The following is a 22,556-nucleotide window of genomic DNA, read 5'->3' as shown; positions in this document are numbered from 1 at the left end:
CAACAAAAGAAAGAGATGAAGACTTACCTGGGCCTTCCAGGGGATTCTCCTCTCCTCTTCGTCCAACAGCAACGAGTCCGCAGCAGCTGCCTCTGTCTGGCCTCTGCTCCTGGGCTCCAGTGCGTGCTGCAGCCTAGTTGTATTACTGGGCCGCAGCGTGCACCGGGTGAGATTTGCTCCACTGGCGGGGCTAGTGGAGTTTTTGGACTAACTCCATGCTCCAAGCGGAGCACGGAGTTCCAAAAACTCTGTTAGCTCCGCCAGCAGAGCAGAGCTCCCACAGCCCTATTCAGTGCATAGAAGTTGATTTTAGGCGCATTTTTGTTTTTCTGTAAATATGGCATCAGGTGACACAATGGTGACCCTGGTATACCTGTGACTTCGATCCTGCGCTCTGCTTATACTATATAAGAAAAAAAATGATTTTATACATATCCTTACAGCATAACTTCTAGAAAGGAATCCTATTGCGACATGGCAATCAAGGCATCCTGATCCTATCTCCTCATGCCCATCCTTTATTCTAGGACACCTTGGAGACCAATGTCACACCCAGCCACACAGCAACTGCCACTATCAATATCACCATTCTGGATGTGGACAACAAAAACCCCTGGTTTCAACCCTGCAGGTTTATTGATGCAAACAAGAAAATCTGCCACAGTGATGGCTACCATGTCAACGTAACGCGCTCTGAGAATGTGGTAAGTGCAGCTGTTGATGTGAATAACTCTTAGCAACATAAAGGCACGTTTGAAAATGAGTGCAGATATACCATTCAAATATGTTTTGATAATGTCAGAAAAGAGTGCACAGGGATAACAGTCAGCATTCAACAGTTAATGGCTCTAAACAGTGATAAATTCAGAGGTAACTGGGAGCTCCGTTTTGGAGTAATTGGCTCAGTCAGTGTTAGGCAACCTGAGTCCTACACTCGGTGTACAGGAATGAAATGTGGTATTTCCTGAGGAGTAGTGGGCAGAGATTTTCCAACCAAATGGACATTTGTGTGGGTGAGTGAGCCTCACCTGTCTTTCAGGGAATACTGAGGTAAGGCTAGGGAAATAAAATGAATACTGATTGCATAGGGTGCCTGAACAAAATGGTGTCCTTGCCCAGTTCAACAGGCATGTTTGAGTGCTTTTATTGAATAAATTACAGCAGCCTAAAAACACATATGTCACACGGTGCCTTGAAATATGGAAAATATTACACAGTTCCCTGTAACAGCCCCCAAATCACTCAGAAGAGTTCTACCATTGTCAGGGCTTCTGGGATTAAGGATTATAGTGGACCAGATTATGAGGTAGGATATGCTGCAAAAATGCGAATTATATTCTACTTTTACTTGCAGTATTAATTTCATATAACCAAGTTAGAAACAACATTTTTTGTGAAATCTGCTTTTGATATGGTAAATGCAGCAAGCGTATAATCATGCAATAAAAGCTGCAGTCAAAGAATTTAATAAATCTTTTGGCCCTATCCTTTGTCAATTGTTGTGTATTAATGATTGGTAAACAAAAGTTAAGAAACAAGAGCCAGAGGTAGGTCGTGACAAGATCTGAGACATAGGAAAATAGAAATTGTAGAGTGGAGAAGATCAAATCTAGAAGTGGAATAATAAGCAAGAAATAAATGATTGTCAAAGACGATGAATTAGAGGGGTACAGGAAGGAGACAATAACTAGTTTATTAAGGGTGAATTGCAAGTGATCTGGAGAAAGCGTTCAGATATTCAATGTGACTTTATTAATAAGTTTACTTTGCCTTTTGGACGAGGTGGAGGGAAGTATATGGTCACAGTTGAGTAAGAAAGAGTGTGATTTCTTCCACTTTTTCACATCTTAGGTGAGGGAGATGCCAGGAGAGTGGATGATGGGTGATAAATGTTAATATTCGAAACATTCACTTACCCTAATTTAGACACATTGCTTTTAGAATTGTCACTGTAAAGTAATGCTTGGATAGTTTAGGGCTACCAGGGGTGACTGGTGTTCATGGGCAGATAGGGTGTTGCCCTGCCACCCTCAGGGAAAAGGCAAGACGAAGAAAATAAACAGAGAGTATGTGAAAAAAATCACTTCTCCGAGACAGTGTGGAGAATCTCCTGGGTGAACTCTAGCAAACTTTGCAGACATCCTACTGCACAAGAGCCAGCCGGGCGAGGTTTTCTTCGACCTGCAGGCACAAGCTATAGCAGTGATATCTAAGGAGAGGGAATGCTGAGTTAGAAATTGATTGATCCGGTTGCTTTTGGGGCATGTGAACAGTGGCTCTGGGAGGAGTTACAAAGCTTTATTCACTTAAATGACTGGGGGTGGGGCAGGCCATGAGGACAAGGAGGGTGTGGGTGGCAACAATTTGTTGAACATCACAGATGGGCAGGCTGAAGGATGGGCGGGGGATGCTCTCCTGGCAGTAACACGTGTTTAGTACTGCATGTCGTTTCACTTTGAAAAAAACATGGAGCCGAGTACACAGATTGCTCCTTATCTTCTGTGAGACGAGTACACAGAGTGCTCCTTATTTTCTACTGTAGAGGCTCGAGAGAAAGAAGGAACCAGCAGCGGACTACAATTGCACTATTGGACTGAGACGTATGTGTGCAGTTAAGCTTCTGCATCATCACCCCCACCCAACCCCAGTCCCTGCTGTAGGACCTGGGGGGGCATTCTTGATGGGCCTCCTCTGTCTGCAGCTCAGCAGGCAAAAGCTCATAATGAACTAAGAAGGGTGAGTGAGTGAAACGAAGGATGGATGGATGCACGGATGAATGAGTGAAAGGATAGATGTAAGAATGGGAGAGAGTGTATGAGCGAAAGGGAGGATGGAAGGGTAAATGGATGGAGGAAGGAATGATGGATCAATGGATGATGAGAAAAAGGATGGATGGAACGAAGAGTGAGTGAAAGGATGGATGGATCTGTGGAAGTGTAAAAGGATGGATGAGTGGATAAATGGATGGAGTGAAAATATGGATAGAGATGTGAATGGATGGATAAGTAAAAGGATGTATGTGAAGATGAATGAGTAAAACAATAGATGGATGATTGAAAGGCAGGGTAGATGGGTGTCTGGATGAAAGGATGAATGGATGGGTGAGTGACAAGGTGAACTGATGGTAGATGAATAGATGGATGAGTGAGTGAAAGTATGAATGGCAGAGTAAAAGGGTAAATGGAGGGATGTACGAGTGGATGGATGGATGATGGATGGATGGGACGAAGGGTTAGTGGATGGATGTAAGGATGGATGGCTGAGTGAAAGAATGGATAGATGGATGAGCCAAAGGGAGGATGATGAATGGGGTGAAAGGCTGGAAAGGTGGAGCGAAAGGGTAGATAGATAAGCAAAAGGATGGATGGATGATTGAAAGGATGGAAGAATGAAAGAGGGTGGATAAGTGAAAGAATGGGTGATTGAGTGGGTGGATTGATTTGATGAATGGGTGTCCCTGGACCAGTGGCAACGCTCCTTTATGGGATCCACAGCTACACTACATCCTCTTGTTTTGTGGTCCATTTTATTGTATCAAAAGTGAATAATCATTCACTCTTGATACAATAAACAGTAAATGCAGACTCACTTCGGGTCCAGCAACAAACTGAGGCAGCAAGTGACATTGTTTGATCACTGACACAGGTACATAAAGGTGCCTGAGCCATTCCGGTACTGTGAGCATGCCTGTGTGACTATGTGCATGCATTAAAGTGAGAGAGAGTCAGTGAAGAAGTGAGTGAAAATGAGTGACAGGACGTGTATGTGTGAGAATGAATGTGAGTGAGTGAGGGAGAATGACAATGAGTGTAACTGAGTTTTACTGTGTGTGATACTGAGCGAGTCACAGTAAGTCTGAGTAATTCAGAATGAATGAGAATGAGTGGGACTGAGTGAGACAGAGTGGCTTAGTGAGACAGTGAGACTAAGTGATTCAAAGTGAGACAGTAAACTTAGAGGGTTATCTACAAGAGGCCTCTGCTGCCGAGCATCACTTTGTTAGATGCTCCAGTGATGCAGGCCTCACAATCATAGCTATTAGGCGATGCAAAGTCACCGTGCTTGACTTTAAATGGCCTCATGGATATGGAGTAAGGCAAGGCAACACAAGATGCTGCGTTGCCTTACTCTGCGTCAAGGAGGCGTTTCATGGGCGTTGCGGTGGGTATTCCCACACAACACCCATGGGTTTTGAAGCTGCCCCAGATTTACAAAGTCACGTAAACCTGGGGCAGCACCAAAACCTTATACCTCCCTGGAGCAGGCATAACAGGAAGAAATGTTTTCATTTCTCCTCATATTTTCCTATTTCCATGTGTGCTGCATTTTGCAGCACACACAGAATGAGGAAAACTCCTCCATGGATTGCTTTTGTGCAGGAATGTACCCCTTCCTGCACATAAAAAGTCCGGTCGCAAATGCAGACTCCCGTGCACCAGGTTGCAAGGGGGCCTGTGTTGGCGCTAGGCACCAAATTGTGCACCGGTGATGGCTGAAAGAACAGGAATGCACAGTATCTCATAGATATGGTGCATTCTTGCTCTTTCAACTTGGCTTACGGCAGCTCAGCTAAAAGACTTGCAGCGCTGCCATACTCCATGTAAATGAAGCTCTTAATGCAAGAAAGTGTGAGAGAACCCTTCAAGAAGTAGCTTATTGGAAATTGAGCCAAGGATTACACCCCACTACTTTTAAAGGTCACCAACCGCCACTGGCTTAGGGGTTTAGGTACTGCTTAGAGGATGTAGAATTTCTGCTAGTGTACTAGGGTGCTGCTCATAGATTGATTTATTCATGTGTGAGTTTTTATACTGCTACATAGCATCATAAGGGTATATCAGATCACTGGATAAGGTGACAGTTCAGGCATTCCTTTCCTGGGGTTTTACGGTCCTGCTTGGTATATACATTTTACAGTGAGGATGCACTGAGTCAGATATTAATTACATATTCCATTATTTTGACTTGTGGCTTGATATGTTTTTGGATATTCCCCTTGGGCTATCACATTTTTTAAGATGTTCTACGCCTTCATGATGAAGGCTGTTATTCTGTGGCACCCCTTCAGATAGTACCTGCTCAGAGTTCTTAGTTGTAAGGGTCTGTGTTAATTCATCCTGGGACGATTGTCCTCATTAATTGGTAACAGATTATTTCACGCCAAGGGTGTCATGCATGATGGAATCAAATTGAGGCCAATGGAGTAAGGATGTGTGAAGATGAAACGTTTTTCCTTTCCTGTAACTATAGTGAAGTTGTTTTACACCTTTAAAGAGCTGTGATGAAAAACTCTGCAAAAGTAGGGTTTGTAGAAAAATTACAACAACGAAACAAATCCTATTTGGAACATTATCATACCAAAAAGGTTTTCAATAACAGCCTACTGCAAAACTTTGCGAAGTTTACAAGATATTGCAACGTTTTCAAAATGCCAAGGTGACTCGTGTTGCCATCCTTATAACGAAGAAGGGATAAGCAATAAAGGGAACACCTGTGGTTTCAGACTGAAATCTGGCGACTGAGTTCATACATGTAAACAATCAAGTGCTGCTCTGATTACTTGATCTGATGAACGGCAGCCATCTTTTTTTTCCTGAGCAAATCAAGGACAGGGAATTAAAGAAAAATACATACAATGCCCCTCATATAAGCCAGGGAGATGCCATGAAAAAGCAAGCATTGGCAAAGCCACTAGGTCTCGCCTATACAAGAGCTACTGACTTTGGCAATGTGTTTTGCCATGTTGTACACCAGTGTGGCTGCTGTTCAGCATGGCTAAAAGTTAGTGGCGTGGAGTGTCAAAGTGGAGTGGGGCAGTAGAGTATCATAGAGTGGATTTGTCGGAATGTCGTTGAGTCGAGTAGGAGGAGTAGAATATCATAGAGTTGAGTGGAGGGGAGTACAGTTCAGTGGTTCAGTAGCAGAGAGTGTCGTAGAGTGGAGTGGGGTGAAATAGGGTGGAGTGGCTTGGAGTGGATTGAGATAGTGGGCTGGAGTGGATTGAGGAAGTGGGGTGGATTGGATTGGACTAGAGTCGGGTGGATTGGATTGGGGTAGAGTTGGGTGGTTTGAGTGGAGTAGGGTGGATTGGAGTGAGGTGGATTGAAATGGGGAGCGGTGGATGGGATTGGGGTGGATTTGAGTGGGGTGGGGTGGATTAGAATGGGTTGGGGACGGTGGCTAGGATTGGAGTGATAGGGCTGGGGTGGGCTGGATTGGGGTGGGGTGGATTGGGGCAGGTGGAGTGGGCTGGATTAGACTGGACTGGAGTTGGGAGGATTGGACTGGAGTGGGGTGGATTGGATTGGAGTGGGATGGACTAGACTGGAGTGGGGTGGATTGGATTGGAGTGGGGTGGATTGGATTGGATTAGATTGGATTGTATTGGATTGGGTTGGGTTGGGTGGATTGGAGTGGGATGGGGTGGGGCGGATGGATTGGAGTGGGATGGACTGAACCGGGATGGGTGGAGTGGGGTGGTTTGGATTAGGATAGAGTAGATGGATTGGAGTAGAGAGTGACAGATTGGAGTGAGTGGGATGGATTGAAGTGGGGTTGGGTAGGCTGGAGTGGATTGGAATGAGGTGGGTGGATTGGAGTGGAGTGGATTGGATTGGAATGGTGTGTATTGGAATGGAGTTGGGTGGATTGGAATGTGATGGGGTGGATTGGATTGGGGTGGGGTGGGGTGCGCTGCAGTGGGATGGAGTAGATTGAAGTGAGGCTGGGTTGATTGGATTAGAGTGGTGTGGGGTGGATTGGATTGAGGTGGGACGTGTTGGATTGGATTGGGGTTGATTGGAGTGAAATGGAGCGCATTGAGGTGGGGTGGATTGGAGTGTGGTGGGGTGGGGTGGATGGATTGAATTAGAGTGGAGTTACCTGCGATGGGGTGGGGTGGGGTGGGGGGAATTGGAGTGTGGTGGATTGGAGTGGGGTAGGCTGGATGGCCTTGATTGGGGTGTGGTGGACTGAACTACGATGAGGTGGGTTGGTTTGGGGTACTGCAGGGTGAATTGGAGAGGTGTGGGGTAATTGGAGTGGGATGGAGAGGACTGAAATTGGGTGGGGTGGGTAGGGTGGAGGGGTTGATTGATTAGGCGTGGGTGGATTAGACTGGTGTGGGTTGGTTTGGGGTGGGGTTAATGGAATGGGGTGGGGTGAGGTGGAGTGGGGTGGTGGGGTGGATTGGACTGGGGTGGATTGCACTAAGGTGAGATTGATTGGATTGTGTGGGGTGGGGTGGGTTGGATTAGCGTGTCTTGGATTGGGGTAGGATGGAGTTGAGTGAATTGGAGTGAGGTGAGTTGGTTGAGGTGGGGTGGCCTGGACTGAGTGTGGCGGATTAGGGTGGGGTGGGGTGGATTGGATTGAGTATAGTTGATTGGATTAGGGTAGATTGGATTAGGGGGGTAGATTGAATTGGGGTGGACTGGAGTGGGTGGGTGGATTGGAGTGGAGTGGATTGTATTGGAGTTGGCTAGATTGGACTGGAGGGGTAGGTTGGATTGAAGTGGGGTGGATTGATTGGAGAGGTATGTACTGGATGGAGGTGGGATAGATTGAGGTGGTTTGGAGTGGGGTGGATTTGACTGGGTTAAGGTGGATTAATGTGGACTGGATTGGATTGGAGTGGGTGGGTTTGATTGGAGTAGGGTGAGTTGGATTGGAGTGTGGTGGGGTGGGATGGACTGGAGAGGAGTGGGGTGGGATGCTGCGGTTTAGACTCGAGAGGAGTGGGGTTAATTGGACTGGAGTTGAAGGGGGTGGGGTGGGTTGGGGAGGGGTGGATTGGGGTGTAGTGGGCTGCAGTGGGATGGATTGGATTGGAGTGGGGTGGGGTGGATTGGTTTTGAGTGGGTAGTTTGGACTGGGCTGGATTAAGTTGGATTGGATTGGTGTGAGATGGATTGGATTAGTGTAGGGTGGACTGGACTGTAATGGGTGGATTGTGGTGAACTGGAGTGAGGTCAATTGAGATGTAGTGGGTGGAGTGGATTGGATTGGGGTGAGGAGAGGTGAGGTGGATTAGACTGGAGTGGGGCAGATAGTTTTGGATTGGAGTGGGGCAGGTTGGAATTGGGCAGGTTGTTTTGGATTGAAGGGTGGCAGATTGTTCACGATTGCAGTGGGGCATATTGGAGTGGGGCAAATTGTTCTGAATCGGAGTGGGGAAGACTGGAGTGGGGCAAACTGTTTTGGATTGGAGTATGGCAGATTGGAGTGGGGCAGATTGTTTTGAATTGGAACGGGGCAGATTGGAGTGGGACAGATTGTTTTTTATTGGAGTATAGCAGACTGGAGTGGGGCAGATTGTTTTGGATTGGAGTGGGGCAGATTGTATTAGGGTGGATTGGCATGGGAGTGGTGTGGATTGGATGGGAGTGGGGTGGATTGGAGTGGGTTAAATTGGGATGGAAATCAGGTGGATTCGATTGGGGTGAGGTGGATAGGATTGGAGTGGGGCGTATTGTTTTGGATTGGAGAGGGGCAGACTGGAGTGGGATGGTTTCTTCTGGATTGGATTGTCAGATTGTTTTGGATTGAAATGGAGAAGATTGGAGTGGGGCAGATTCAAGTGGGTCAGATTATTTTGGATTGAACTGGGGCATACGGGAGTGTGGTGGATTGGAGTGGGGCAGATTGTTTTGAATTAAATTGGGGCAGATTGGAGTGAGGTGGACTGAAGCGTGGCAGATTGTTTTGGATTGTAGTGGGGCAGATTGTTTTGGATTGCAATGGGACAGATTGGAGTGGGGCAGATTGGTTTGGATTGGAGCGTAAGAGATTGCAGTGGGGCAGATTGCTTTGGATTGGGGCACATTAGAGTGGGGCAGATTGTTTTGGATTGAAGTGGGGCAAATTGTTTTGAATTGCAGTAAGACAAATTGGAGTGGGGTAGACAAGAGTGGGGCATATTGTTTTGTATAGGAGTGGGGCAGATTTTTGGATTGGAGTGGGGCAGATTGTTTTGGAGTGTTGAAGATTGTTTTTTATTAGATTGCGGTGAATTGGAATGGGACAGATTAGATTGGGGTGGGTTGGAAAGATTGGAGTGGGGTGGGTTGGAGTGGATTAGATTGAATTGGGGTGGGGTGGATTGGTGTGAGGTAAATTGAGGTGGTGTGGGGTGGTTTGTAGTGGGGCGGATTCGAGTAGATGAATTGGGGTGTAAGCATGATTATGTGTAAAAGCATAATTTCAGAAATTACACATAATAAAGAAACAATGTCGCTTTGCAATATTTTGAACAAGTTATTTGTTATCTTATGAAAAGAGCACCCACGAGCAAAAACAAAAGAAAACATGAGTGGAAAGTGAGAGAAGACAACTTGGTAAAATAAAAGAAAGTTTGTTTTATGAAATAAAACTTCAATTTTGTTTGTCCTTGCGGGCACGTTTTTGCCAGTCACAAGCCTTCTGTTTGAAGGACACTAGCAATCAAAAACAACAAAATAGTATCTCTTTCACATCTGGAGCAGCGGAAGGGCATTAATGACCTTGAATAAATCAGTGCTTGATCCCTGTTCCACACAGAGGAACGAAAACGATGCCACGCCTGCCTTGACGAATTACAAGGCTGTAAATAAGAGTGACAGGCAAACCATCAATGAGCAACAGAGGGCTCCAAGCCCTTTACTATACAGAACAGAGTCTTGCAAGCGAGACGAACGCACTTGCAGTCTCGACCTTAATGACTACTTAGGCAATACTGAATACATGCAAGCACAAAGTCGGTGATATTGTGTAATATACCAACTGCCCAGTAGGTGGCGCTCAGCCCTCATGCTGCTTAACTGGTGTGTTCACACATAAACCTTGAGATACACATTTTGTATTTCTGAATGTCTCCTGGTGAATAGTAAGATGTTAGGCAGTATTATCCTGAACCAGTTTGTGGTCAAATAAATATCTATATTGCTGAAACAGTGTTTAAAATACATCTGCTGTCACTTGTGCCCCGAGCCCTATAATCAGGCACACTGTGCATAAACGTGTGAGCTGTATAGGAAGTGGCTTCTTTTATGCTGTGTAATTCCTGATAGGCAGTTATGTACAACAGCGTGTGGAAGTACAGTCCGGTGACAAACTAACATGCTGGATTTTTCCTTCTCGTAACAGACAGGTGCCCTCGTTCTAAGGCCGGGGCCACTCTATGCCATTGATGGGGACAGGGGAATCAATGACGCCATTCGTTATGAAGTAATTTCAGGTAAATCATCAATCTGACGTTATACCAGAATGTGCTTTTTCTGTGTAATCTTGAGTGAGGCGACAGTGACAAGCTAAGTTTCAGTTGTGTTCTTAACACCAGTTAGCGCCTGCAATCCTGTTAACACAATTACGAATCACATTCATGAAGTATCATCGAGAAAAATACAAGATTTAGTCAAAAACTTGCTCCAAATCTTGAAACCTAAGCACAATGGTTATTTGTATTCTTATGCATGGCTTCCATGGAAAGCCACTATCTTTTACACCAGGCCAGACTGCCATGTTCTTTGGCTGTAAGGAGAAAGTGACCAGAAGCAGTGGGAAGGATGGTAGAAAACGTGGTAGGGGTTGCTTAAATTTGTTAGGTAACGTATGCTTTTTCATATTTGGTTCAGGGAGGTAAGGATATGTTATTTATGGCTTCCCCATTACTCCTCTGCCCCTGCGTAGAGGGTAAAAGCAAGGGCAGATAATTTGGGAGGCTGAAAGAGATTGGATTATTCCTTGAAGGGAGTGAACCACAAAGGTCAATAAAGGTCACAAAAAAACGTGTGCTTAGCCCTCTGGTAGCTTGGCAGAAAAGCAATCAGGCTGGACCGAGGAGCGGATCAGAGCGGCGAGAAAGATAGGATTTTTTTTTTTTAATTTATGATATATATTTTTTTGTCGCCCCCCCCAGCCACACTCAACGTCACCCCACCCCTTTTTCCTCCCACGAGCCGCCACTGACAGAGGGTAAAGCATTTATGCAGCACTCAAATGGTAATAAAGAGAAAACACAACACAAGGAGAATCTCAAACTAAGTTAGAATAATACAGGATATTTTATTAAATAAAATGACACCAAAACAACAAAAATCCATAGACCCAGAGTTATAAAATGTTAAAGCATCAGTGATGCAGAATCACTGACATAATATCAATGCATACAGCACTAAAAACCCAAAATACCGGAAATTAAATATAGATAAAAAAGTTGTCTTCCTATACTTAACTAGTATAACTACAAATATCAGGACCACAAGTATTGTTGTTAAAAATATCAATTTTTGCATATATTGAAAGCAGAAATATTGGAGACATGGCTATTGTAACCTTTAAATAAACATATTTTTAAAAAATATCGATATACACAATATTGACTACAATATTATCAGCAAAATAATCAAATAATCATTAATAAATATAAGAAAAGAAAAAAATGTTTTACATAAAACAATTGTTGGAAATAAACCTAAATAATTTATACACATGTTTAAATTACATTTAAATGTATTACATCAACAAAACATTTACTATTCAACCCAATAAATATTATAACTATAATCATAAAATAACCCAGAAAAATATTGCCATTATCTACGAACATTTAAACAAGATCCTAAATAATAATAAATATATATACAAATGTACATTCAAAAATATCAACTATATGTCATACATTAGCAATAAAACCTAAATTAGCGTTTACCATGGGAGGACATAACTGATAAAAAAATCAAAACTAAAACTAAACCAACTAATAAAATAATAGTATAAACAACATTAACCAATAACATCAGTTAACCAATTAAATCAACAATATAAAAGGCACACTAATTTAAACAACTAAATACTTCAAAAATGACAGATGCTGCCAGACTTGGAAACTCTGCTGGATGCTCTCACCAGACCATCAAAGAAGAAACATATACAACTTAACAACTACCTAACCAAGGGCCTGATTTAGATCTCGGCGGATGGGAATATTCCATCACAAACGTGACGGATATCCCGTCCGCCGTATTATGATCCCATTATATCCTATGGAGATCGTAACACAGGCCTAGGGCCAGCAGCATAGTAAAGGTACTGTAGTATTCGAACAGCAGCCCATCAAGGCCTAGAGTTTTGTTTCTGGCCAGAACTCAGATGGCCTGCTTAATCTTGGGACAGTGATATAGGCTACTAGGTCATCCCCACTGATGGCACAGATGCAAGGGAGAAGGAGTTGTGACAGGAATGATCCAATTGCATCAGTGGCGGAAGAAGGGAGCGCTGCATATATACTGGAACAGTATGTAAAGGATGCACTCAGAATGTCACCCTTAGAATGCAAAATGCCACCGGTTGGTAAGTGTATCTCCAGGATAGGTCCTGAATGGGAGTCCTGGTTGTTAGACCTGACAGCCTTAGGGTGGTCACCCCTAACTTTTTGCCTGCCTCCCTCCACTTTTTGGACACTGTTTTTGCTGGCTTTTAGACTCTGCGCACTTTACCACTGCTAACCAGTGCTAAAGTGCATATGCTCTCTCCCTTAAAACATGGTAACCTTGAATCATACCTGATTGGACTATTTAATTTACTTATAAGTCCCTAGTAATGTGCACTCTATGTGCCTAGGGCCTGTAGATTAAATGCTACTAGTGGGCCTGCAGCACTAGTTGTGCCAACCACTTAAGTAGCCCCTTTTCCTTGTCTCAGGCCTGCCACTGCAAGGCCTGTGTGTGCAGTTTCACTGTCACCTCGACTTGCCATTTAAAAGTACTTGCCAAGCCCAAACCTCCCCTTTCTCCACATATGTCACCTCTAATGTGTGCCCTAGGTAACCCCTAGGGCAGGGTGCTGTGTGGGTGAAAGGCAGGACATGTACCTGTGTAGTTTACATGTCCTGGTAGTGTAAAACTCCTAAATTCGTTTTTGCACTACTGTGAGGCCTGCTCCCTTCATAGGCTAACATTGGGGCTGCCCTCATACAGGATTGAAGTGGTAGCTGCTGATCTGAAAGGAGTAGGAAGGTCATATTTAGTATGGCCAGAATGGTAATATAAAATCCTGCTGACTGGTGAAGTTGGATTTAATATTACTATTCTAGAAATGCCACTTTTAGAAAGTGAGCATTTCTTTGCACTTAAATCTTTCTGTGCCTTACAATCCACGTCTGGCTGGGCTTAGTTGACAGCTCCTTGTGCATTCACTCAGACACACCCCAAACACAGGGTACTCAGCCTCACTTGCATACATCTGCATTTTGAATGGGTCTTCCTGGGCTGGGAGGGTGGAGGGCCTGCTCTCACACAAAGGACTGCCACACCCCCTACTGGGACCCTGGCAGACAGGATTGAACTGAAAGGGGACCTGGTGCACTTCTTAGCCACTCTTTGAAGTCTCCCCCACTTCAAAGGCACATTTGGGTATAAAACAGGGCCTCTGCCCTACCTCATCAGACACTTGCTGGAGAAGAAACCTGAACCAGAACCTGCATCCTGCCAAGAAGAACTGCCTGGCTGCCTAAAGGACTCACCTGACTGCTTTTTACAAAGGACTGCTGCCTTGCTGTTGCCCTGCTGCCTTGCTGAACTCTTGTCTGGCTGTAAAAGTGCTCTCCAAGGGCTTGGATAGAGCTTGCCTCCTGTTCCCTGAAGTCTCAGGACCAAAAAGACTTCTCTTTTTCACTTGGACGCTTCGTGCGCCAAAATTTTTGACGCACAGCTTGTTCCGCAGCGCGAAAAACGCCACACACCGACGCTGATCGACGCGACGCCTTCGGGACGACCGAAACTTCGACGCACGGCCTTGCAAGGACAACGCCACCCGACCTCCAGAGGAGAAATCGACGCGATGCCTGCCGTGAGAGCGAAACTTCCGCGCACAGCCCCACAGAACGACGCACAGCCGGTAAACAAGCAGGAGAATCCACGCACAGACCCGGGACATCTGGTAATCCCCGCGATCCACAGAAAGAGACTGTCCGCGTGCCGGAAAACGACGCACAACTTCCCCGTTTGAAAAATAACAACGCAAGTCCGTGTGTGCTGGGGAGAAATCGACGCACACACCCTTTTTCCACGTATCTCTTCTTCTGTGGACCTCTGAGGAGATTTTCCACTCCAAACCAGGTACTTTGTGCTCGAAAGAGACTTTGTTTGCTTTGTAAAGACTTAAGACACTTTATATCACTTTTCAGTGATATCTCTACAAATTCACATTGCAACTTTATTAGTTTTGACCTACAATTATCCTGATTAATATTATATATTTTTCTAAACATTGTGTGGTGGATTTTTGTGGTGCTATGTGGTGGTATTGTATGATTTATTGCACAAATACTTTACACATTGCCTTCTAAGTTAAGCCTGACTGCTCGTGCCAAGCTACCAGAGGGTGGGCACAGGAAAATCTTGGATTGTGTGTGACTTACCCTGACTAGAGTGAGGGCTTTTGCTTGGACAGGGGGTAACCTGACTGCCAACCAAAAACCCAATTTCTAACATTGGTGATCAGCGGTGAGGATAGGACTTGTATTTGTGCAGTGACATACAGTAGCTAAGTATTTCACTACCTACCCACAGTTGAAGATCAACTTGATTTTTATCTCTTTTTGCAAATTCGTTTTTTTTCCTGTCAATTTTCAAAAACTAAATCCTCACTCAACATGTCTCTGACTGGGTCTCAGATAGGAGACTTTGACCTAGTCCTGTTCGATACATATACGGTCAAACAACTAAAAGGATTCTGCAGGGCAATGAGGGTACCCACCCAGGGGGCCTCCAAAAAGGAGGACTTTCAAGTCGCGCTGAGGGCCTGGGCAAAAGCCCATTTAGAAGAGGATGATGAGGGAGAGGAGCCAGAAAATGGCCCCTCAGAGGATTTGTTGCTATCTGTGGATGGTGTTACCACTGCAATTGTGCCCCCTTCCAGACCAGGGAGCAGTGTCTCTGTGCAAAGCCTGGCCGCAGAGGAAAGGAGAGAGGAAAGGGAGTTCCAATTGCAAATGGCAAAACTGAAAATTGAGGCTCAACAGGAGGAAAGAAGGGCAGAGAGAGAAGCCAAGCAAGCTGAGGCTGAAAGAGCAGCCAAACAGATTGAAGCTGAAAGAGCTGAAGCTGCAGCTGAGAGAGCCTTGGCTGAAAATAAACTGTTATTGGCTCATGAACTGAGTCTCAAGGAGCTGGATCTCAAGGCAAAGCAGTCTGAATCCAGCAATAATGGTGGCAGCATACTGACAGGACCTGCTGGAGAAAAGAAGGTTCGTATACCCCAAAATGTGGTGCCCAGTTTTGTGGTGGGAGATGACATAGATAAATGGTTAGCTGCTTATGAAGTTGCACTAAGGGCTCATGAGGTTCCTGAAGGGCAATGGGGGGTAGCTATGTGGGGTTATGTGCCGCCATTGGGGAGGGACACACTTCTCCCATTGGATCAACCTGATCAAAACACATACCCACTTCAGAAAGCCACTTTACTTGCCAAGTTTGGGCTGACCCCTGAGGGATACTGTCAGAGGTTCAGGGACAGCACCAAACAAACCATACAAACATGGGTAGATTTCTTTGACTTTTCCAGTAAGGCACTGAATGGATGGGTGCGGGGCAACAAAGTAGATGATTATAATGGGTTATATGACTTCATTCTGAGAGAGCATATGCTTAATACTACTTTTACAGAGTTGCGCCAGCACTTAGTGGATAGTAAGCTGACTGATCCCAGGAAGCTTGCTGAAGAGGCGGACCTCTGGGTTAGCACCAGAGTGTCCAAGAAGGTACCTGGGGGGGACACCCACAAAGGTGGTCAGGGTTCCCAACAGAAGAAAGAGGGGGGAGATAAACTTACAGATCAGGAACTCTCCAAAGGCCCCCAAAAGAATTCCCAGGGAGGGGGTGGCAACTATTCCTTTTCCAGATTTGGGAAAAAGCCAGGGACATATGATAGGTCAGGGAAATCCAACCCCAAATGCCTGGAGTGTTACCAGTATGGTCACTATAAAGGCGACCCCCAGTGCTCCAAGAGAGCACCGTCCACTACCGGACAGACACCTGGGTTGACTAGTGTAGCGCTCGGGGGGAGATGGACCCAGATAGCTTTGGGGAACAGGTAGAGATTTCCCTAGTGTCCCTGGGAGAAGGAGAAATGGTGCCCAAAGCCCACATGCCCCAAAATACTTCCAAGTACAGGCAGTGAGTCACCATTGATGGGCAGAAGGTGGAGGCTCTGCGTGACACAGGAGCCAGTATGACTACTATCAAGAGTCAGCTGGTGTCAACAGAGCAGATAGTCCCTAATACATTCCACCAGGTCATAGTCGCTGACAATCGTGAGAGTCACCTACCGGTGGCTCTGGTTCCCTTTGAGTGGGGGGGGGGTCTCTGGTACTCTGAAAGTAGCTGTGAGTCCTGCCATGCCTGTAGATTGTCTGTTAGGCAATGATCTTGAGCATACTGCTTGGAAAGAAGTGGAGCTCAGATCTCACCTGGAGATGTTAGGGTTACCTGAGTGGGTCTGCATGACCACACGGTCCATGGCTGACCGAGAGGGAAGTCAGGGGCGTCTGGAGCCTGGAACAATGGCCCAGAGATAAAGTACAAGAGGCACTCATAACATGAAAAATAATAGTACTCATGAGTCAGTATACATAGGCAATGTTTTGTCATATATTTCTGAAAATTAATAAGATTATTTCCAACATAATCCCCAATTACAGTATTACTGTCCAAATCCAAATAGTAGAATTAATTGATCTGTTGTTCCAAGATTGCTATGATCCAAAGTCCAAGTCCAGATTTCTCTAATCAAAGTTCACACATATTCTTCAAAAGATGATATAGCTTATTATTTAAACTTTAGCAGCCGCATCCAAATTGATAGCCAGTCCAGATTTTCTCAAATCAAGGTTCAATCATATTCTTCAAAGGATGATATAGCTTATTATTTAAATTATAGCAGCCGCATCCAAATTGATAGCCAACATGTGTTTCGTCCGGGAGTTTCCCAATGACTTCATCAGGGCTGTAAATTGTATAGGTACCTATTACTATATATGTATCCATATTTCCTTATTAAAAAGGAGAGACCTCCACCAGTGTATGGACATGGAAAAATATATGAGAAAATGTAAAAAAGGGGTGAAGAAAATATATGAAAGGAATATAAAAATTAATGGAAAAGTTGTGGAATAAAATGTGAACACAATGGTGGGATGCAGACATATGTTAGTTCTCAGTGCACCTTAATTCCCAAAATGTGAGAATATCATAACCTTAGGTATCAAACATCATATATTATTATTAGATACTATGTCACCCATTCTTGAGTGAAAGGTGAACATGGTGTTAGGATATAAGAATTAGTGAATAAGTATCAAAAAAATGAAACTTACTTAAATCGATCTTGTTTACTGAATATGAGCTGACCCCGTACCCTAGTGATGTCCCTTGCTACTAAAAAACACGTGCAAATGAGCCATGCTCTTACCTAAACATATATGTAGATGCGTCCTATATCATAAGTATTCCTTACAAGAATAACATTACTGTCTATTCTGTTCAAGAGAGACTGGTACAGACAGAAACAAGGTGTGGCAATGGGCTCGAGATTCTCCCCCTCTTACGCGAACCTATTTATGGGTTGGTTTGAGGAGAGGTGGGTCTGGGGCCCATAGGCCGCCAAGTGGCACTCGGACATATTGTACTGGGGTCGTTATATCGATGAATTGTCTTATGATTTGGACAGGAGGTGTGGAACAACTTACTGAATTTTGCAAATACCTTAATGCAAATGATATGAATGTTCAATTTACTTACCAGCATAGCAATACTAGCATTGACTTTTTGGATGTACAACTATATATTGAACACAATAGTATTCAAAGCAGGTTGTATAGGAAGTCCACTGCCTGTAATTCTATTATACATGCAGCAAGTGCCCACCCCTACCATCAGATTTCTGCGATACCATATGGTGAAATGGTCAGAGCTAGGCGCAATTGTAGTAAGGACGAAGAGTTTGAGACATGCATTGAAGATATATGTAAGCGCTTTGAACAAAGGGGATACCACAAGCAGCTTATTAGTAAATCAAAACAGAGAGTTAAAAAAATCCAAAGGGAATATATATTGAAGCCTAGGGTACATGACAACCAAATAGAGCAAGGAAAAGTTAGATTAATAACAGACTACACACAAAATTCAAAAACATTACGTAAGCTTGTATTTAGATATTGGCATATTCTGTTGCAGGACGAATCCTTAAAGGGTATTGTCGGCGCTAAACCGGAAATTACATTTCGTAGAGGTAAAAGCTTGAGAGGCATCTTAAGTCCAAGTTATCCCCTAGATCTCAATAAGGGGAACTGGCTGTCCAGCCACACAATAGGCTTTCGGAACTCTGGGCATTGTGGATTATGTAAATGGGCAAGCCGTAAAAGGATAGAATTTAGTGATAATTTGGGAAAGACCTTTAGGATCACAACACATATTAACTGTGGTACCCCGTTTGTGATATATATGGTGCTTTGTAAATGTAACCGGTATTATGTGGGGAGTACAATTCGTCCACTAAGGGCTAGGATAGGTGAGCATGCCAGGGCACTTGCACGTGAGGATTGTAGATATCCTTTAGTAGCACATATAATATCATGTGAAGTTCAAGGACCTTACAAATCGTTTGAGTTTTTTGGTATTGAGCATGGAGGAATTGATCCTAGAGGAGGTAATAGAGAGTTGATACTAAGGCGGAAAGAGGCCATGTGGATATTACGATTGAAGGCAGTTGAGACAGGTTTAAATATGGATAGGGAACTTGAATACTTTCTTGGTGACTAGGGAAAACATATTTTACATCTTAACAGTATTCAGCAGTGGTAACTTATCTCAATATTGTCAATATGATATTTGACTAAATTTTGTCATTAATATAAGTTCATATAGATCTTGTAAACTGACATCATTTGGGTATATTGAGATTCTGGTCTAATGCGAAATGTAATTCACCTTAACTAATGTATCTACTGTTCAATGATAGCACGTACTGGCAATGAAATTTGATTTTCTGTGAAAGTAGTGTAAATCCAATTTTGTGATCCATGCTTTGTATTTGGTAGGATTATTAACGAAATGATGCAATGTAACAACCTTTGCAACCAATTACATTATGAAGTTTAGATATATAACCTCTGGGGATATATAATTCAAATATTACTAATATATTGACTGCACTTTCCTTATTTATTACTGATTTTCTTTAAAACTATTTACTAATCTTCACTGTAGATGGTTTGTTGTTTTACACTCATTGCTAATAACACATAAAATTCTAATTTCGGTTGGTATTTGAATTTTATTTACGACATCTCATTTTAATATGAGCACTCCTATTAGGGTATATATTACAATGCTCTCTCCAGGTCTTTATTTAATAGTTTACTATTGAAGATATAATCATTTGAAGATAGTCGGTATATAAGGTAGTTCCTTTCTTTTTTTGACCATTGTTATAGGTCTTTGTGAGACTCCCTCAAAGATGGCCGCCAGTATTGTAGTCCTTTCTTTATGGTTACTTTTTACATTCCTGTCTGGAAGATGTGATTCACTCTAAAGATGGCCGCCATAACTCTTGGTCCTTCTTTTCTTTTTACCATTGTTATAGGTCTTTGTGAGACTCCCTCCAAGATGGCCGACAGTATTGTAGCCCTTTCTTTATGGTTACTTTTTACATTCCTGTCTGGAAGATGTGATTCACTCTAAAGATGGCCGCCATAACTCTTGGTCCTTCTTTTATTTTTATTTCAGTTTTGATACTTTATCTCTCCAAGATGGCCGCCAATATTGTAGTCCTTTCTTTATGGTTACTTTTTACATTTCTGTTTGGAAGATGTGGTTCACTCTAAAGATGGCCGCCATAACTCTTGGTCCTTCTTTTATTTTTATTTCGTCTGTGGTCTCATATAAGGAACCCAGACATGAACACTCGAGTTTTGATACTTCATCAATACACACGCGTACTCGCGCTTCACGTTTTGACTCATTGGAAGGTGGATTGATATAACTGATATCAGGTAAGCTACATGCTTTAGCTATAAGTTTATTCAAGATTTCAGGATAGGACATAGTAGTAATGTTTATTTTTTTTATTTTTTTTATAAAGGGACTTAGGAGAGAGATATGATTACGATATACTTATATACTTGGCCTATTTTATTTATATTGGAGGAATTTATTTAATAGGGCATGTTAATTTTGATAAGAACTCTGATTAGATAAAGATGGGATTTTAGGGTTCACTATGGTTCTGATTTGTTTCTTGATATTGGTTTGGTTGGACGTGTTTGATAGTTATATTTCAATTTTTTTACATAGCAGATAAGTTGCTTAACGGAATTATTCTGGGATACGCTTGTAAGGAATACTTATGATATAGGATCCATCTACATATATGTTTAGGTAAGAGCATGGCTCATTTGCACGTGTTTTTTAGTAGCAAGGGACATCACTAGGGTACGGGGTCAGCTCATATTCAGTACTTAAGAGCGATTTAAGTAAGTTTCATTTTTTTGATACTTATTCACTAATTCTTATATCCTAACACCATGTTCACCTTTCACTCAAGAATGGGTGACATAGTATCTAATATTAATATATGATGTTTGATACCTAAGGGTATGATATTCTCACATTTTGGGAATTAAGGTGCACTGAGAACTAACATATGTCTGCATCCCACCATTGTGTTCACATTTTATTCCACAACTTTTCCATTCATTTTTATATTCCTTTCATATATTTTCTTCACCCCTTTTTTACATTTTCTCATATATTTTTTCATGTCCATACACTGGTGGAGGTCTCTCCTTTTTAATTAGGAAATATGGATACACATATAGTAATAGGTACCTATACAATTTACAGCCCTGATGAAGTCATTGGGAAACTCCCGGACGAAACACGCGTTGGCTATCAATTTGGATGCAGCTGCTAAAATTTAAATAATAAGCTATATCATCCTTTGAAGAATATGATTGAACCTTGATTTGAGAAAATCTGGACTGGCTATCAATTTGGATGCGGCTGCTAAAGTTTAAATAATAAGATATATCATCTTTTGAAGAATATGATTGAACTTTGATTAGAGAAATCTGGACTTGGACTTTGGATCATAGCAATCTTGGAACAACAGATCAATTAATTCTACTATTTGGATTTGGACAGTGATACTGTAATTGGGAATTATGTTGGAAATAATCCTATTAATTTTCAGAAATATATGACAAAACATTGCCTATGTATACTGACTCATGAGTACTATTATTTTTCATGTTATGAATGCCTCTTGTACTTTACAATGGCCCAGAGAGCTGCCAAGAGGAAGGCAAGGGGCGCGGGAAACCGGTCCCAGAAGTTCCTGCAGTGGGTGACGGGGCTCCTGAGGAGGAGGCTCCCAAGCCAACTGGGGAAGACATTGCCACCCTAGGTGACCTACCTGAGCTTGCTGGCTGGCAAGTTAAGGGTGGACCCACCAGGGAGGAATTCTGCAAGGCGCAGAAAGAATGTCCCACTCTAGAGGGTCTGAGGAAGCAAGCCTCAGACCAGGCGGCAGGTGAAGCCTCTGGCGATCACCACATATATTTTGTGAGAATGATCTCCTCTACAGTGAGCCTAAGGTTCCGGCCTTTGGGGCAGCGCAAGCGCTGGTGGTCCCCCAGTGTTACCGAACCTTCCTACTGGGTCTGGTTCACGACATTCCCCTGGCAGGACATTTGGGGCAAGGCAAGACCTTTGACAGGCTTGTCACTCACTTTTATTGGCCCAGAATGAGGACAAACTCAGATAAGTTCTGTAGATCTTGTCCTACCTGCCAGGCCAGTGGTAAAGCAGGGAAAAGGGTTAAAACCCCCCTGATTCCACTTCCTGTCATTGGCACCCCCTTTGAAAGGGTGGGCATCGACATTGTTGGTCCATTGGACCCCAAAACTGCCTTAGGCAACAGGTTTATCCTGGTTTTGGTGGACCATGCCACCCGTTACCCAGAGGCAATCCCTCTGAGGACCGTAACTGCACCGGTGGTGACCAGAACTCTGATAGGGATATTTACCCGTGTGGGAATCCCAAAGGAGATAGTGTCTGACAGAGGCACTGACTTCATGTCTGCATACATGAAGTCTCTGTGGGATGCGTGTGGTGTAACCTACAAGTTCACCACACCCTATCACCTCCAATCTAAAGGTCTTGTGGAGAGATTCAACAAGACCTTGAAAGGCATGATTGGTGGCCTCCCTGAGGCCATGAGGCGTAAGTGGGACGCCCTCTTACCATGCCTTCTCTTTGCTTACCGAGAGGTCCCCCAGAGGGGGGTGGGGTTCAGTCACTTTGAGCTTCTCTATGGGTACCCTGTCAGGGGACCCTTAAGCATTGTCAAGGGGGGGTTGGAGAGAGCTCCAAAGGCGCACCCACTGGATTTGGTCAGCTACATGTTGGCCCTCCACAACCAGATGACCCGCTTCTGGAAAGAGGCCCAAAGTAACCTTGAGGCCAGTCAAGAGGTAATGAAACGCTGGTATGACCAGAAGGCCACCCTGGTAGAGTTTCAAC

General features: G+C 43.6%; 1 protein-coding gene across 6 annotated transcripts in view; it reads left to right on the top strand.

Annotated features, from left to right (window-relative positions):
* Nucleotides 1–22,556, top strand: part of CDHR5 (cadherin related family member 5) — a 440,889-nt gene that overhangs the window by 228,369 nt on the left and 189,964 nt on the right. For all 6 annotated transcript variants that reach the window (XM_069223085.1, XM_069223084.1, XM_069223083.1 and 3 more), the window contains exons 7-8: nucleotides 528–704; nucleotides 10,123–10,213. In XM_069223085.1, coding sequence (XP_069079186.1) covers nucleotides 528–704; nucleotides 10,123–10,213 — 268 coding nt within the window. The remainder of the gene's footprint in view (nucleotides 1–527; nucleotides 705–10,122; nucleotides 10,214–22,556) is intronic.

The sequence above is a fragment of the Pleurodeles waltl genome, chromosome 3_1 (assembly GCF_031143425.1).
Source record: "Pleurodeles waltl isolate 20211129_DDA chromosome 3_1, aPleWal1.hap1.20221129, whole genome shotgun sequence".
NCBI lineage: Eukaryota > Metazoa > Chordata > Amphibia > Caudata > Salamandridae > Pleurodeles > Pleurodeles waltl.
The sequence above is the reverse complement of the archived record's forward strand: the minus strand, read 5'-3'. Positions and strand labels throughout refer to the sequence as shown.